Raw genomic sequence first — 18,038 nt, 5'->3', positions numbered from 1 at the left:
ATATGTAAAAGTAACCAAAGTCTTGTCTTTGTATCCAGTATAATCTGTAATTTTGTGCAATAAGAGTAGAAATAAACAATTACAGTCAAAGTCAAAAAAAGTTGACAATGTATTTATTTGGGGGAAAGGGAGATCATTATGAAGAAATATTTTACAAGGACAAGAAGTATTAGAGAGATTACTTCTGCCATCTCCTGGACAACTAACTTCTCAGCTGTATTTTTTTTTTTAAACTTGGCAGCCACAGAGCATTTTTTAGTTTAATAACAAATTCTATGCTGTGGCATCACAAAAAAAGGAGACTTGTTAATTTTCAGACTAATATATTCATGATGGCACAAGCTCTCCTGGATGGCCCACTTGATCAGATCCATGAATATCTATGTTGGCAGATTTATGGGAAACATACAAGCAGAGAGAAAACCAATTGTACCCACAAAGGCCATGAAATGCAAGAGGTATGAGTTCACATTTCTATATAAAACTCAAATGTATATAAGATAAACACAGTGGCTGGCCGAGTTCAGACTGGCAGTTTGAAGCGGGAGGGAGTTGTGGCAAAAAAGAGTCGGAGCAAACTGCTCCAGGTTTTCCCGTTCACACTGCAGCGACTGATGCGGGATCATACTGGGAGAAGGCGCAAGGGAGTGTTCACACTGTTGACCCGGAGGCACAGCTGTAAGTACGGGATGTTGATTTTAAAACTGATTTTAAATCCAGCTAATTTACCGAATTCCTGAATTTCCTGTGGAAAGTTTCTGAAATGTGCCTATATCGGGACAAACTACCAGTCTGAACTCGGCCGCTGTTTATCAAAGCAATAGTTGCTGATGACATAGACTCCCTAGGTTTGTTGATCTAACCCATTATAGGCTAGCAAAACTAATAGAATCAAATTTCCTAATAAATTCTACAATTTCTGTCTAGTATCCAGCATTCATTTAGTCCATTAAGCAAGCATGGGTATTTGAACAGAAGAAACCAAAATTCCAGCACATATGATTCAGTAGGAAAGCTGTGTAGAACGATCTTCAGCTATTGCCACTCCAATCTTATTCAAGTTCTTAAAATGTCAAGACAGTGCGGATGCTGAAACAAAATGACAGACACATGAATTTGGCAAGCCACATTCCAAGAGAACTGCTAGCATTTCACTATGCCCCATGCTTATTCAATTTGTTCTTGCACAGGCAGAATCTGCATTTGTCTTTCCCACCGGTGTCCCAGCCTTCTGACTCCGTCTTCAAAAAATCTGTCTACATTTGTTTTCACACCTCAACAGTGCTAGCATACTTTTGCACGTCCACATATGTTTACTGCCCTTTCGTGGCGGCTCCACTGTCATTGCGCCTCCCCGCTGCTTTAAAAGAATCTTCTCCAAACAACATTCAAGCAAGCATAGAGAAAGACGGCGTCACAGCGGGACAAAAATAATTTTAAAATGCAAATGCAGATTCGGCCACAGTGGAGACAGGGGGGAGTGTCCATTTATACTATGGTCGATACTGCTCCTGATCATATGATGGTGGTCCCCATTGTGACTTCTATGGGGGAACAATCTGTGCAAATTAGCAGCACCTGGTGGTAACCATACAAACTGTGCCACGCAGGAAACTGAGAATTATTTACAAGGATAGCTAGCAAAAGAAAAATGAATATTACCTCTTTCCAGTTCGGAGCAATTCAAATCCGTCATTGATTTTCTCGAAAGGTAAAGTGTGAGTAATTAAGGGATCCAGAACAAACTTCTTCCCCATGTAATCAGAAACCAGTTTAGGGACAGAGTTCTTGCTCTTCCAGCCTGAAAACCAGTGAAGGAGGAGAAGTCACTCAGAATATATTATTGAAATAAGGACAAGAACAATATGTTATTGAGGAGTTGGATATTCCCGAAGATCTAAATTAGACATAAAGGAACAATGCTGTTTTGCCCGTTATTGGCTTTCCCATCTCAGTTTTAGAGATTTCTGTGATTCAAAGATGTTCATACAACTGGGGAAGGCCAGGGTGAGTCCACACAGTTACCTGTTCCCAGGAACAGTCAGTACAACTCACATATTATCAGGGCTCAAGTTTCCAAGAGTGTGGTTTTTACATTCAGAGATAGGGTTGCCAACTTTGGGGCTGGAAATTCCTGAATATGAGGTAAGAGCTTGGGGAGGGTGAGGTTTGGGGGAGGGAAGGAGCACAGCAGAGATGTGATAGAATCCACCTACCAAAGCTGCCATTTCCTCCAGGGGAGCTGACCTCTGTAGTCTGGAGACCAGTTGTAATTCTGGGAATTCTCCAGCCTCCACCTGGAAGTTGGCAACTCTATCCCTACAAATATGTACACTCTCTCTTCTTTCCCCTCTTCACCTCTTAGAAGTGAATTCCTCCCATCTTTTATGTGGGTTTCTTTTCACAGTTTACCACTACACCTGTACCTGTGGGGATCACATTTAATGCTAATTATGATTCCCATCTTAACCAGAACTTGATGCCAGAGTTTGGTATTGGTTTGCACACCATGAAAGCAACAGAACTTGATTAGCATTTACATGGTCAGCACCAGTGCAGATGTAACAACAAACCATTCATGATTCAGGGAAGGCAGGCAGAATTTGCAGCGGAGAGTGGAGGGGAAGAAGAAGGTTTTATGAATTCCCAAAGCTGATTTTCTATTTGCAGATCTGATTTTCAGGGATATAGTATTATATCTACAGTGGATTTACATAATTAGTTTGCTTCTTATAACACAGGACATAATTTACACCTGAGTTTTGCAGGCATAGCCCAGATATAGGAATATCTGAGCGATGCCTGCAGAACTGAGGTGTAAATTGTGTCCTGTGATATGCACAGATATGCACACCTACTACCTCGCTGCATATCACACCTAATCCAATCACACCTTCTATTGCCATTTGCCTGCTAATGTCATTTGGAGGAGGAGGAGGAGGGAGGGAGGAGGAGATTGGATTTATACCCCACCCTTCCCTACCCAAAGGTGTCTCAGAGTGGCTTACAAACTCCTTTCCCTTCCCCTCCCCACAACAGACACCCTGTGAGGTAGGTGGGGCTGAGAGAGCTCTGACAGAAACTGCTCTTTTTTCAAGAACAGCTCTTATCAGAGCTACGGCTTGCCCAAGGTCATCCAGCCAGGTGCAAGTGGAGGAGTGGGGAATCACACACGGTTCTCCCAGATTAGAGTCTGCGCACTTAACCACTACACCAAACTGGCACTACACCAATTTGGCATCTGAAATCACTCCACGTTCCAATATAGAGGACAGATGGAGTCCCATTCTAGCTGTACCTGAAGAAGTGAGTAGTGACTCACAAAAGCTCATACCCTACCACAAATTTTGTTAGTCTTTAAGGTGCTGCTGGACTCTTACTCTTTTCTACTGGAGTTCAGCTGTAATTCCAGGGGATCCCCAGGTTTCACGGGAGGCTGGCATCCCTAAAAATTAAGTACTTTTGAAACTGCATGAGTAATAACGCTACCACAGGATGCTCTAATGATCATTAGTTTAGCTGGTTTTGCAAGAACAGGTCAATCAATGATTATTAGCTATGATGATTTACATGAAACTTCCACGTTCAGAGGCAGTGTCCTTAGAATACCAGCACTAGAGGGCAGTAATGGGGAGGCATGAATATGCTAGTATCTGGCCTCATTACTAGGCCTTCCAGGAGCATCTAGATATCCACAATAAGAAACCTAATGTTAAATTAGATGCACAACTGATCTGATCCAGTATGGCCACTCTTTTTTTTTTTTTTAAATCATGCTCAGTATCACTCCTTTTCAAGACATACAAATACTAGAAATACTCTGAATATTGCATTGCATGCAATGAGTTACGGTGGGTTTTTTTTGCCAAGCTCATGACTGTACCTCCAAACACAGATCCTTTCCAGGTACGGCCAGTGAAAAGAAGCATTGGGTTAAAGCTGATCTCAGATGCTGAAGGAGGCACCCCCACAATTACACTGATTCCATAATTTTCATGGCAGGAAGCCAAGGCAGCCGTCTGAGATAAGACATGGACATACTCTTGATTAAATCACAATATTTAAACACAACATTTGAATAAGTTCCCAAAGCAATTTGCTAACTGACCCTGGACAAAAACTAACATGACTAAACTCTAAACATTCCTACTGCATTTCATCTTCTGCTGTCTTCCTAATACATCCTTCCTAATTGGACTTTGTAGGCCTTATTAGGCAAATGGATGGTAACATAATTCTTGTCAGTGACTTGTGGATGCTCTTAAAGCATATTATCAAGTACCAAATCTGGTTAATACATGGTAATAATTGAATGGTAGAGAGGAAGCTGCTCCTAATGAAAGTAACTTCAGATCACAACGTTCATCATCTCATTCTCTACCAAAAAGGACTATCCATATCTAATACATATCAGTTCTTGAAGTCACCTACCATGGTATCTGTGCGTCCAACCACTTCAAATGAATAGTCTACACCTTGGCCACCAGTCAAATCAAACAGTACTTCACTGATGGGTTTCTTATAATCCAGTGGGTTGACACACTCAGTGGCTCCCACCTCCAGAGCTTTAGGAAATTTACTTTTATTGATATCGACCCCAATGATTCGGGAAGCTCCTGCAGCCTTGCATCCCATGACAGCTGAGAGACCGACTCCTCCCAAGCCAAAGACAGCACAGGTAGAACCACGTTCCACCTAGAAAACCATAAGATCAATTTGTGAAAAATGGTTCAGTGTTCCCAGTGTGGTTTTAAAAGGTACTTTTCAACAAGTGTGGGAGGAAATGCCAGAACACAAAGGAGAAGCCATGTTGGATCAGGCCAGTGGCCCATCCACTAAAACACTCTGTGTCACTTAGTGCCCAAAACCCAGGTGCCATCAGCGGGGCCAGAACTCCAGAAGCCCTCCCACTGTTGCCCCCCAAGCACCAAGAATACAGAGCATCATTATCCTTCCTAGACATAGTGTTCCATCTATATCTTGTGCTAATAACCATCAATGGACCTCTGCTCCATACATTTATACAATCCTCTCTTGAAGCTGCCTATGCTTGTAGCCACCACTAAATACATGAGAGTTCCGCTGAAAATATCTTCCTCCTGATTACTGTTTTCATTGTAATGGCTACTGGAACTTAAAAACCTTACTGAACAGAGATGCTGTATTTCTCAAGGAGCTGAAGATATTTCTCATTATTTTGTTAGATGTCCAATTTATGAATATGTTTGTGTAGACTTATTCCAGGAATTATTGGTTTGAACTCACAAATGGCCAATAGGCATTAAATGTATTAATACCTTGAACACCAAACATTTTTCTAATTATACTTAAGAACACAAGAGATGCCAATGGTGGATCAGGCCAAAGGCTCATCCAGTCCAACACTCTGTGTCACACAGTGGCCAGAAATACCAGTGCCATCAGGAGGTCCACCAGTGGGGCCAGGACATTAGAAGCCCTCCCACTGTTGACCCCCCCCCCCAGCACCAGGAAGACAGAGCATCACTTGCCCCAGAGCCCCTATCTATACCTTGTGGCTAATAGCCACTGATGGACCTCTGCTCCATATGCTTATCTAATTCCCTTTTGAAGCCGTCCATGCTTGTAGCCGTCACCACTTCCTGTAGCAGTGAATTCCATGTGTTAATCACTCTTTGGGTGAAGAAGTACTTCCTTTTATCCGTTCTAACCCGACCACTCAGCAATTTCATTGAGTGCCCATGAGTTCTTGGATTGTGAGAAAGGGAGAAAAGTACCTCTTTCTCTTCCTGCTCTATCCCATGCATAATCTTATAAACCTCAGTCATGTCTCCCCTCAGTTTCTCCAAGCTAAAGAGCCCTAAGCGCTTTAACCTTTCCTCATAGGGAAAGTGTTCCAACCCTTTTATCACTTGAGGTAAATTGCTTTGCTTTGGCTGCTGCTAAGGTAGTGCTAGAGACCTTCCATACAAGAATATACAGCATTTGGTACTTTTTTAGTTTAGAAAAAATACAACTAAAGTGATAAAGGTTTATTAAATTATGGTTTGGTGTGAAGAGAGAGATTTTTTTTTCTTTTCTATAGCTTAGGATCTCACAATGGAACTGATCCAGGACACGCAACAGGAAATACATCTTAACAGAATTAATTTAAGAATTAATGTCGTGATGGCCAGTAGTTCATATCAGTGGTCTTTGACCTTTCCAGGCCCAAGCCCCACTGAGCTGCAAGCATATGACGAGATGCCATATGACATCAGAGTCATGTGACAGGAATAGGAGGAACCCAGAGTTGTGATCTCACTACTGTCAAGGCAAGGATCACGGGCAGAATACCGAAAGAGATGTAGAAAGCAAACACAACCCAAGCATGAGGAAGTGTCTTGCAGTTTGGAGCAAGGCAATGGTCAGAGCGATGGAGGAATCCTCTCCACTACCGAGTGACCACACCTTGCTGACCCACTTTCTTTCAGCATAGCTGTAGAGAGGCAGAAAGACCTTTGCTCTGTATGCAGCAGGTCTTTCCAAAAGACAGCCTAAGTAAATGCCAGCTTTATAGGGGGTCACAGCCAGTGTTCCCTCTAAGCTGAGTTAGTGTGAGCTAGCTCACAGTTTTTTAGCCTCCGGCTCACACATTTTTGTCTCAGCTCAGGAAGGATGGCTCCAGAACACACTAATTTATGCAGTAGCCAAATCACCTGCTCACAACTTTAATGCCGGTAGCTCACAAAGTAGAATTTTTGCTCACAGGACTCTACAGCTTAGAGGGAACATTGGCTCACAGCCCAGCTGGAAGGATGGCATGACTCAATTTATAGTCCTGACCTGATTGGGGCCATGGGGTGAAGAAGGCTTAGATGGCTATAAAAATTACTAAAAAATATAAGCAATCAGTAGCATTTTAGAGGAAATATGCTACCCAAAAGCAATTGCTGAAAGGCAACTGGGGAGGGCTATTTCCTTCTGGTGTACCACTTTTGGGTTTCTGGGAACATCTCATTAGCCAGTGTGAAAAACATCATGGTGGACCAGATAGACGGTGGCCCTGACCCAGTGGACCTTTATTATGCTCTTATCAGAAATGTAATTCAAATACACGTCGTATTGCAAGAAGGACGTTTTGGTTTAAGTACTGTGTCATATTTTTTAACTGAATTATTTTAGCATTTTAATTGGTGTTATGGTATGTTCGTTTTATACTGTCTTTGATCAATTTCATAAATGTTTCATGATTTGTTGTTACTTACTGGTTTAAACATATAGAAAATATATATTTCTCTCTCTTCGTCTCTCTATAAAGTGTAGATCAAATGGTTATATTCTTAAAACATGTCCTCTAGAACTCACCTTGGCTGTTTGAACGGCTGCTCCATAACCAGTGGAAAACCCACAGCCAATCAGACACACTTTTTCCAGAGGGGCGGCGGCATCAATTTTGACCACTGCATTCTCATGCACCACTGTGTATTCCGTGAAGCTGCTGGTGCTAATGAAATGGTGAAGGCTCTTCCCTTTGCAAGTAAACCTGCAGGTGCCATCAGGCATCAATCCACGAGGTTCACTGAGGCTTTTTTTTTGGGGGGGGGGAGGGAGACACACAAAGATGGAAAGAATTAGATATTTAAACGGGGGTGGTGGTGGTGATACAGGAGCCCAGTATGGTATGATAGTGTGCAGGACTTGAATTCAAACGATCTGAGCTAAAATGTTTACTAGGGCACCAACCAACCTTGTTGCTGCCCTGCTTGCCTGTGGCATCAAGGTTTGTCCCAGGAGGTAACCTTGGCTTCAGTAGGTGGCTGCAGGGAGCCTGCTCCTACCCTCCCATCCTCTGTCAGGATGGCGGTGGGCAGTGTTCCCTCTAAGCTGTGTTAGTGTGAGCTAGCTCACAGTTTTTTAGCCTCTGGTTCACACATTTTTGTTTTAGCTCAGGAAGGATGGCTCCAGAGCAATGCTCCTTCTAAGCTGTGGAGTCTTGTGAGCAAAAACTCTGTTTTGTGAGCTACTGGCATTAAAGTCATGAGCGAGCAATTTGGCCACTGCATAAATTAGTTTGCTCTGGAGCCATCCTTCCTGAGCTAAGACAAAAATGGGTGAGCTGGAGGCTAAAAAACTAAAATGTTTTCCAAGCCTGCTCTAATATTTAGGAACTCTAATATTTAAGAATTGTCATGACTCAAAATGGCCAAGTGAAGCTGCTAGTAATCCTACCATGGAACAGGCCCTATATGTTTACCACAGTGAGGCAAATAACTGTTCTGTGGGGCCAATTTATTTTATTTATTTTATTGTATTTATACCCCGCCCTCCCCGCGAACGGGCTCAGGGCGGCTCACATAGAGCACTAAGTGCATACAATAGTCCAAATAGAATTTAGTCCAAGAAAATAGTTCAAAAGGCTTAACCCTCCCCCTTGCACCCAATGCTCCCTCTAAGCTGTGGAGTCTGGTGAGCAAAAATTTCTCCTTTGTGAGCTACTGGCGTTAAAGTTGTCAGCAAGTGATTTGGCTCCTGCATAAATTAGTTTGCTCTGAAGCCATCCTTCCAGAGCAAAGACAGAAATGTGTGAGCCGAAGGCTAAAAAACTGTGAGCTAGCTCACACTAACTCAGCTTAGAGGGAACACTGCTCCAGAGCCAACTAATTTATGCAGTAGCCAAATTGCCTGCTCACAACTTTAATGCCAGTAGCTCACAAAGTAGAATTTTTGCTCACAAGACTCCACAGCTTAGAGCAGTGCAGAGGGGTGTGAGAGCAGTCGTAACAGTGCAGGGGAGTGAGGAAGGTGGGCAGCTGCCTCTCAACTTGCCACAGGGAGGGGCTGTAGCTTAGGGTTGCCAACCTATAGATGGTGGCTGGCCAGGGGTCGTTTCGTAGAAAAACAGCTAGGGTAACTCATTAGCATAACTCATTAGCATATGCCACACCCCCTGACATCACCGGAAGTGTGTCATAAGGCCACACCCCCTGACATCACCGGAAGTGTGTCATAAGGCCACACACCCCGCCCCCAACGGTCCCGGCCGCCGCCACCGGCCTTGCAGCTCCACTGCCGAGCCCCATGAGGGGCCCGGCGGTGGACCTGCAAGGCCGGCGGGAGTGCAAGGAAGTCCCGCGAAGGCCCTCCCTGGCCCCAGGCAGGCAGGGGTGGGGAGAGGCAGGGAGGAAGCAACTTACCCTCCCTCTTCTCCTGCCTCCTCCTGGCTGAATGAGGGCCAGAAGCGGAGTGGCCGGAAGCAGGGGGCAGGGCTTCATCATGTGCCCCCCCGTACCTCACCCGGGGGAACTGCGATCCCCCGCGATTCCCCCTGAAATGACCTCTGTGGCTGGCAATGTTCCCTCTAAGGTGTGGAGTCCTGTGAGCAGAAATTCCATTTTGTGAGCTACTGGCATTAGAATTGTGAGTAAGTTATTTGGCTCCTGCATAAATTAGTTTGCTCTGGAGCCATCCTTCCTGAGCTAAGACAAAAATGTGGGAGCCAGAGGCTAAAAAACTGTGAGCCAGCTCACACTAACTCAGCTTAGAGGGAACACTGGTGGCTGGAGATCTGGGATTACAGCTGATATCCAGGCAATAGAGATCAGTTCACCTGGAGAAAATGGCTGCTTTGGAAGGTGGACCTTATGGCATTATACTTCACTGAAGTCCCTCCCTTCCCCAAACCCCGCCCTCCCCAGGATCCACCCCCAGAATCTCCAGGTATTTCCCAACCTGGAGCTGGCAACACTACTGCAGCTCAGTGGTAGATCATCTGTTTTGCATGAGGATGGTCCCAGGTTCAATCCCTGGCATCTCCAGTAAAAAGGATCAGGTGATTGGTTATGTGAAAGACCTCGGCATAAGACCCTGGAGACCCCCATTGCCAGGCTGAGGTAAGGACGGTCCCCAGGTGGGGGCAGGAGATCCCTTGATTTTTTGGGGCTTGTAGGGCAGGCACGCAGGGCATCTTCTCTTTTCAAGCAGAGGCCGTGAATGCCTGCCCTGCAAGCAGCAAATTCACAGCTTGCAGGGCAGGTACACACAGTGTCCGCTTTCCCCCCCAACTATTTAAAGGGAATCAAATGATACTTACTCATTTTGAGTACAAAGGTTGCCTCTGGTATTTCGACAAGAACTGCAGTTTCCACACTGTGGGTTAAAGAGTGGGATAACATGGTCTCCTATGAACCAAAAGAAATAAACCAAGAGTTACAGCTTCAACAATTACACAGACATCTAGAGATGGAAGTCATGGATCCAGCTACTGGAAAAGTTTAGCCATAATTTAAAGGAAAGTCCCCTAAGGAGACAAGACCCTTTAAGAGAAGGAACGTGCACAGCCAATGAAGAACTACCAACGGTTCCCCCCCAAAGACGTATTTTACCTCAAGATGTTTGAGTGCTATTGAAGCATAAGGTCTGCATAGAACAAAACCTATACACTGTCACATGCGAAGTTTGAATTTATTTTTTTGTTATCACAGCCTTGGAAGTAACGCTTGCTGCAGCAGCATATATTGGAGCACATGAAAAACAGCCCCACCCTTGTATCTGCAGGGTTACATGAACACTAAAGTACAAACTATTTGTCTTATAACCAGAGGTTGATTCGGGGGGATCGTGGGGGATCGCAGTTCCCCCGGGTGAGGTGTGGGGGGCGGGGCACACGACGAAGGCCCGTCCCCTGCTTTCGGCCGCCCCGCTTCCGGCCCTCATTCAGCCAGGAGGAGGCAGGAGAAGAGGGAGGGTAAGTTGCTTCCTCCCCGCCTCTCCCCACCCCTGCCTGCCTGGGGCCAGGGGGGGCCTTGGCGGGGCTTCCTTGCACTCCCGCCGGCCTTGCAGGTCCACCGCCGGGCACCTGATGTCAGGGGGTGTGGCATATGCTAATGAGATATGCTAATGAGTTCCCCTAGCTCTTTTTCTACGAAACGACCCCTGCTTATAACCATCTCTGCTCATACCTGGTTTCACACAGGTTACTCCCTCTCCAACACTCTCCACAACTCCAGCTGCTTCATGGCCCAAAACCATTGGAAGGGGCACAGTAAATGCACCACTGATCACATGGTCATCTGAGCGACAGATCCCAGTGGCCAAAATCTGTTTAGAGTTAAGTTGAAAGGAGAAAACATTGTTTATATTTTTTGCTTATTTCATGTTGTAAGTGGTGAGTTGAAATTCAACAGCTAAAATGAAATGGTGATTTCCTATAGATGCGTGTGTCCCACCACCATGGTGCAGAGTCCTGGTTCACCCAGACTGCATAAACATGGTTTGGTATCATGGGCACAAGCCCTGTTTCTGCAGGCTTCTGGCTCTTTCTCTCATTTCCCCTCGCATGCTTAGAATTTAATAACAATGCTAGGCAAACCCTACACAAAGTTATTTGAGTCTATTGAAATTAAGGAATTTAGACTGAAGTAAATCTGCATAGGATTGCATAGTTAATGACTTAACTCAAACCATAATTTGCTATGATTTCCGGAAACAGCAAAGTGAGGTTCACTGCTCCAGAAAATCAGAACTGCAAATCGGATTGGAATGGAAAAGGCAAACCATAGTTAATACAGAATTTGTGGGATTTGACTATCCATTCAGTGTAATGTTTTACATTTGTCCTATGTAATATTAATGTTTTAATCTATTAAAATTATTTCAATACCATAAATCATAAGACCGCAATAATTTATCTTTCATTTATGTAGCGATAACTTCAAGGTCGTTTACCTTAATACGAACTTCATGAGCCTTTGGAGGAGCTACTTCAATTTGCTCAATGACCAGGGGTTTCTTAATCTCCCAAGCGACAGCTGCCTTGCATTTAATGACCTGTAAAAACAACACGTCACTTTTGTATGCATGCTACACTGTGATGTGCTTAGAAACCTTATTCATTAGCTAAGCAGAAACTTCCCTTACACCTGAAACTATCATCCTCATAGCACTAAGTGCTGTTTGCAAGCCTAGATATGTTTCTGGCTGCCCCTGAATGTCTCCCTTCCCTGAGGCATGTTAAAACATATGGAGAAGTCTTATCATGTGTACCCTGCCCTTTATGTTCCTAGGTGTTATAGAACACAATCACTGTTCAAGCACCAGAAGAGAGGGGAGGGGAATTCTCACAGCTCATCTGTCATCCTTATCCATCCTTTGGAGCAGAATGCTTACCACAGGCATGGGGCAAAGTTCATGCCCTAATTTCAGGAAAGAAAAATTAAAACACCCCAATTTTTCGACTTTCGCAATAACCAGGGTGTGCTGATCAACATGACTTCAAATTTCCAGTTGTTACAGAAAGTTGTCACTAAATCACAGCAGGACGGTGGGGGAAGGAAAACATCAAAGCATAGTTAGGAGAAAGGAGCTGGCACCAACCACCATTTGTACTTCTGCTCCCATCTGCTTTGTTAAAACCCACTTTCCCCCAAGTTGTGCTTCAGTGGACTTAGAAGAGTGTATCACTGCTTTGTGTGGCACTGTGAATCTGTCAGCCCTGGACTTGTAGGGATTTGGCATAACTCTGATGGTGACATGCTATTTCATGTCTAGGTTGAACCTACATCAGACATGTAAGTCACCACTGGTGATCAAACTGTTTCTTTTCCACCCCTATTAGGTCACAGATGAACTGTATCAGTATGTGTGGACACAGTGGACTAGTAGAATGTTTTGTGGGCTCCTTCACAAAATATTTCTTACCCAAAACAGTGCCCGAAATTCCCTGTTTCATTTTGGATCAAAAATACCCCAAATAAAAGATGGCACTCTTGAAATTTCAGGATTCCTGAAATAAAAATCTGGATCATTTTGTTTTGTTTCAGCTCAAGTGGTAGAACTTGTCTACCCCTGTTGATTCTAATGGATGGCAAACCTACTGTCTGAGTCTACATACTAAGCCTATGACCCACTGGAAACAATCAAAATAGTCTCAGATGCAAGGTCTACATCCCATTGGAATTGGTAGGAGGAGAACTGGTCTCTGGATGCCAGGTCTATTGCCCTTTGAAAACACTAGAAATAAACCAGGCCTCTGATGGATGGTAGACCTGGCGTCCAGATTCCAATGGATGGTGAGTAGACCAGGAAACTAAGTCCAGAGGCCAGGTCTACTTCCACTGTTGTCAGTGGGTGGTGGACCTGAAGACTCAAGGTCTACCACCCATTGGAATCAGTGGGGTAGTTGTGACCTTCAAGAAACCAAGATTACCATACATTGGAATCAGCCCATTTCCCTGAAATGGGTTTACAAAATGATACTGACATTCCCAAAATTTTGTAAAAATCATCTCCTTTCTGAAGAATCCAAATGAAACTCAAATGAAAATGTTTGAAGTGCACCCCACTGTTTATTATTTATTCATGTTATTTATATTTCACATTTCTCACTGTAGACTCAGTTCTGCTTATGTCTGTATAGCAAGGATTCATTCACTGTATCTGAAGAAGTGGGCTCTCTTATTCTGGAATAAACTTTTTTTAAAATCAAGGTGTCACAAAACTCCTTGTTATTTCATTTCATCAGCAGGGGTCATTTCATAGAAAAAGAGCTAGGGGGACTCATTAGCATAACTCATTAGCATATGCCACACCCCCTGACATCACCGGAAGTGTGTCCTCCCCACAGCCGGAGGCGACCTCCAGCAGGCACCAGCAGGGAGCTCCAGGCCCCGCCCTCCCGCACCTCACCCGGGGGGATGGCGTCCCCCCGCGTCCCCCCCCCCAAATGACCCCTGTTCATCAGAAACATGTGTGGCTGGCAGAGCACCGGGTCCTTACTGGTTATCCTATTTTCCTGTGCACAGTGTGACCCAGCCCCTGCAGTTTCCATGCAGAAGGCTGATCTCTGGACCAGCCATTTCCCCCTCCACGCGTAATAGCATTCTGTGAGGAACTGTACACATGGTAAAACTAAGATGATGCTAACATCTGTAGACCTTAATTTTCTTCTGACATCACAGGGAGTTCTGCAGCTGGTGTTACTAAGAAAAAAAAAAGAATTTGCAGCACTGGCAGTCAGGATAATCAAACATTTTAGGCGGGGAACTGTGGTGCTGAGATCATTTGCCTGGCAATTTTATTTGTCCATCAAAGTACAGAATAGGATTGTAAAACAGGAGGGAAAATGTGTGTGGCTCAGGAGAAGGTAATCCCCATTCCCCCCCCCCCAGACCAACAAGATTATCAGGGTATAAACTTTCAAGATTCAAAGATGACTTCTTCAGATCCTTGAAAGCTTACAGCCTGAAAATCTTGTTGGTCGCTAAGGTGCTAATGGACTCGAATCTAGCTGTTCTACTGTAGACGAACATGCCTGTCTTCTCTGAAGCCCCACTTCCTCCGTCCCCCTCACCAAGGCTTCCCTCTTGTTCCAGCTCTGATTTCCCTCCCTCCTTGTCTCCTTTCCTCATCTTTCCTTCCTTCTCACTAAAGGCACCATCAACACTTATCTGTTACAGCATCTAAAAATGTCTGAAGGAATAGCTGTGTTAATTAAAAGCCTACAGGTAAAAAGTGAAAGAACCTGCAGTTTCTCTGTGTCCCAGTAAAATATCTGGGATCAACATTCTGGGAGCTATCTTGTTGATGATGGGTCACCTGGGGTTGTGGTGAATGAAGTGACAGACTTTGGCTGATTTTGCACTAGAGCTGCCTCGCCGTTGCACCGCCATTTGCCCCAGTTCTATTGGTCAATTTCACACCCGAAGCCGCGCGGCTGATTTTGACCTGCGGCTTCGCCCAATTTCCTCCACAGTTTTGTTGATCCTCAAAAAACAGGATCACGAAACTGCGGGGGGAATCGGGTGAAGCCGCGGGTCAAAATCAGCCATGCAGCTTTGGGCAAACGGAGGCGCAACAGCGAGGCAGCTCTAGTGCGAAATCAGCCTTTGTTTTAATAAAAACTTGAAGCTAAGAATATCGTTCCCAGTGATGCTTAAGAGCTCCTTTTATTCTGGAAGTGGGGTATGACACTTTTAATGTGTCAACATCAGAAAGCAGAAAAGAGATGTTTTCAAATTATATGAGCATTCTAACAGAATCAGTTACAGCTTAAAAACTGAACATAGTAAAAAGTATGTGCCATTAGTAAAAGCTGACTAAATATCTAATCCAGGCTAAACAAATCTTTAGCTAACGTGCAGAAAAGCTAAGCTTGGCAGAATATTTATGTAACAGAAGCAATCTGTGCTTTTTGTTAAATATACATTACATATGTTTTCTCTGGCAAAACAGGACTCTGATGAAATCTACTTTTTTAGCATTGACACTGAGCTTATTGTAATTGATCTCAATTTTGGGAATGGTGGTGGGAGGGAACTTTCCAGGAGTGGCAGGTGGGGAAACATCACTGCATTTGATGTTGCTGATGAGATGACGTCACGCGGAAGTGACATCATCACACCAGGGACATTGCGCAGCGACACTAGCATTTTGACCAAAATGCTAGGGTTTTGACCAAAATGCTAGAGTGCCTATTCAGCGGTGGGACTTCCTCTGACCATAGAGTTTTGGCCAAAATGCTAGAGTGTCACTGCGCAAAGTACCTGGCATGATGACATCACTTCTGTGTGATGTCATTGTGCCAACGACATTGATGCTCAATGTGCCTATTCAGCGGTGGGACTTCCTCTGTCAACCAGCTGGCCAGTGGTGGGCTGAAGTCCCAAAAAATTGGGGGAACCCCCACCCGGACTGGGGGTCTGGCAACCCTACCTCATGCCAGTCATTCTCAGTTAAAGAAACCCCAACGTCTCTTTCCCATATTACCGTATTCTTATTAATGGTTTCAGTTAACATAGAGTACAATTTTGAGATAAAACTTAATCTGCCAGACAGGTCAGGGGCAAGAATCAGGTTTTCAAATGCAGTATCTGCCCTTCTGTTGATTTTTGTAAAACCCACAGTACAATAAATATTTCTAAGTTGAAAATAAAAGAACCAAGGAATTTTCAAGCCTGGGAAGTTTTTTCCCCAGAAGTTCTTTTCCCAAGATAGGACCTTTAGATTGTAAATCGTGATATCTGTAATGACCATGATGAAGCCATTCAAAGATTATATTTGTTTGCTTTCCTGGTGTGAAACATAGTGTTAATTTAGGCTACTTTCACAAGGAGACTTTTTAATGTAGAAGAAGAAGAGTTGACTTTTATTTTCTGTACCCTAAGGAGTCTTCAAGCGGCTTGCAATTGCCTTCCCTTCCTCTCCCCACAATACACACCTTGTGAGGTAGGTGGGTCTGAGAGAACAGTGACTGACCCCAGATCACCCAACAGGCTTAATTTGGAGGAGTGGAGAATCAAACCCGGTTCTCCAGATTAGAGTCCACCACTCTTATACACTACATCACTCTGGCTCTTGGAGAGGCCAATGGAGAGGCATTCACATTGACAATTGAGTATTCAAACAGCAGTTTAAAGCTTGCTTCAGCCATTTCCCCCCCCCACACACACCACCAGAGGGCTTTTTCAGGCTTTTTTTTTTGAAAAGGCAGATTGCTGTCGTGAAATAATGTCTAATTATCTGTTGCCATAATCTGCTAGTTTCCTGCTTTCATTTTTTTTAAAGTGAGTCTTGAACTCTTTTCAGAGTTACCCCTTATAACTCTGCAATGAAAAAGTCTAGCAACTTTTCTTTCAATGAAAGCTGGGAACTAGTTAGATTGTGGCAACAAATCATTATAATGTTACTGCATTATAGCCATCAAGCATTGCCAATTTTTAAAAAAAGACCCCCAACCCTCTGGTAGGGGGATGGGGGGGGGATGCAGTGCAGCTGGGGCAAAAAAAATTGTGCTAATGTGTGTAGGATCTGCAAAAATACACATTTCCCCATCCAAAGGGCATCCAAAGACACTCTTGACTGTTATTTCAAAAAAAATGACATGCTAAGTCAGGTTTGGGAAAGATCATGGCAAAGCACTGCAAAATGTAGAAAAGGGATGAATGGAGGACGACATCATGAAAATAGCACTGCAGTAAGGAAGGTGAGGCAAAACATTTGAATGGAAGTCACAATAATCTTATTAAAATAAGAGCAGTCCAAAAAGTATGCATTTACTCCATGGTCCTATATGATCATTCAGAATAATCGGCATATTGTACAACATTAACAAAAAATTAAAACACAAATTATGGGCATCATCTAGCTAAGTTTAGTGTGGCTTATTCTAGTGAAAAAATGTTAAGCTTGAATGTACTTCAGTGGCAGAAGTCAGTGGGACAATGGCTGCTGGATCACACCCTATCTTTTATCACACAAAATGGTTTTTGCAGGCACTATTGCTTCCACTTGAGGACTTCTCTGCATCGAATGAGCTTTTAACACTGTATCCTTCAGCCATATTAAAAGCTCACTCAGTATCATGTCAGGATGTTGTACTTCTCCTATTAACAAACTTGTATCATCTTTCTGGTTTGTGCAACTTAACCACAAATGCTGCTCCTTCAGTGAGTGGGTTTTGCATTTTATAAGCCTTTCTGAGAAATCCTGGCTCATCTGGAGTTTGGTACCAGTCAGAGTGCTTAGTTAGAGTGATATTTCAATTAAGTCAATGTATAAAACAATGTACAATCACATTTTAATGTAATAATGACAAGCACTGCCGAAATTTTAACAGAATTTGCTTTAGGACTCCCGTGCTTGATGAGCAATGCACTATTCTTTATGTCCTGTGAACACCAGTGAAGAAGCAGCTTGGAAAGTGCTTACTTACTTTTCCTGCGGTGCTCATGGTGCTCCTGTTTCTCTGCTGCTCTTTCTTGCTTCACAAATTCAGGAGCCCAAGCAACCCCCTTGCTCTTTAATGGGTCTTGCACAGATTGCTGACCGTTTCCCTGCAAGCCACAATTGCATGAACATAGCTTGGGGCCTTTTAAGTAAACTCAGTGTCTTCTTAGTCCCACCCCTAAACCCAGAAAGGAAAAATACTAAACCCCTCCTCTACTGAATATAAAATCCATGTTGCAGTTTAACCACACTGAAGGAGAATAAGGAGTGTAATGCCTTGCCATGTTCACACGTAAGAATTTTTGCTTGTGTGTAATTATATTTGCTCTCCTGGACACTTGTAATTTATAAACCAA

At 43.8% G+C, this 18,038-nt stretch overlaps 1 protein-coding gene across 1 annotated transcript; it reads right to left on the bottom strand.

The window, feature by feature from the left end:
• Positions 1–649: 649 nt before the first annotated feature.
• Positions 650–17,788, bottom strand: LOC107114475 (alcohol dehydrogenase 1A). Its single transcript, XM_015415975.1, has 9 exons — positions 17,669–17,788; positions 11,686–11,787; positions 10,920–11,058; positions 10,052–10,139; positions 7,327–7,546; positions 4,432–4,695; positions 3,884–4,019; positions 1,663–1,801; positions 650–1,089 (listed from the first exon to the last, which is right to left on the bottom strand). Exons 1-9 carry the CDS (start codon positions 17,684–17,686, stop codon positions 1,065–1,067), a joined length of 1,131 nt encoding a protein of 376 aa, XP_015271461.1. The 5' UTR covers positions 17,687–17,788; the 3' UTR covers positions 650–1,064.
• Between the last annotated feature and the right edge of the window lie 250 nt (positions 17,789–18,038).

The sequence above is a fragment of the Gekko japonicus genome, unplaced genomic scaffold (assembly GCF_001447785.1).
Source record: "Gekko japonicus isolate JY-2015 unplaced genomic scaffold, Gekko_japonicus_V1.1 scaffold68, whole genome shotgun sequence".
Taxonomy (NCBI): Eukaryota; Metazoa; Chordata; class Lepidosauria; order Squamata; family Gekkonidae; genus Gekko; species Gekko japonicus.
The sequence above is the reverse complement of the archived record's forward strand: the minus strand, read 5'-3'. Positions and strand labels throughout refer to the sequence as shown.

What these genes read in the sequence shown, in the direction of transcription:
- LOC107114475 (XM_015415975.1), bottom strand. An exon ending in CAGCCGTTCAAACAGCCAAG is followed by an intron (nt 4,696 to 7,326) that starts GTGAGTTCTAGA and finishes ATGGTTTTCTAG; the next exon opens with GTGGAACGTGGTTCTACCTG. An exon ending in TTGCTCCGAACTGGAAAGAG is followed by an intron (nt 1,090 to 1,662) that starts GTAATATTCATT and finishes ATTTTGTTTCAG; the next exon opens with CATCCGCACTGTCTTGACAT.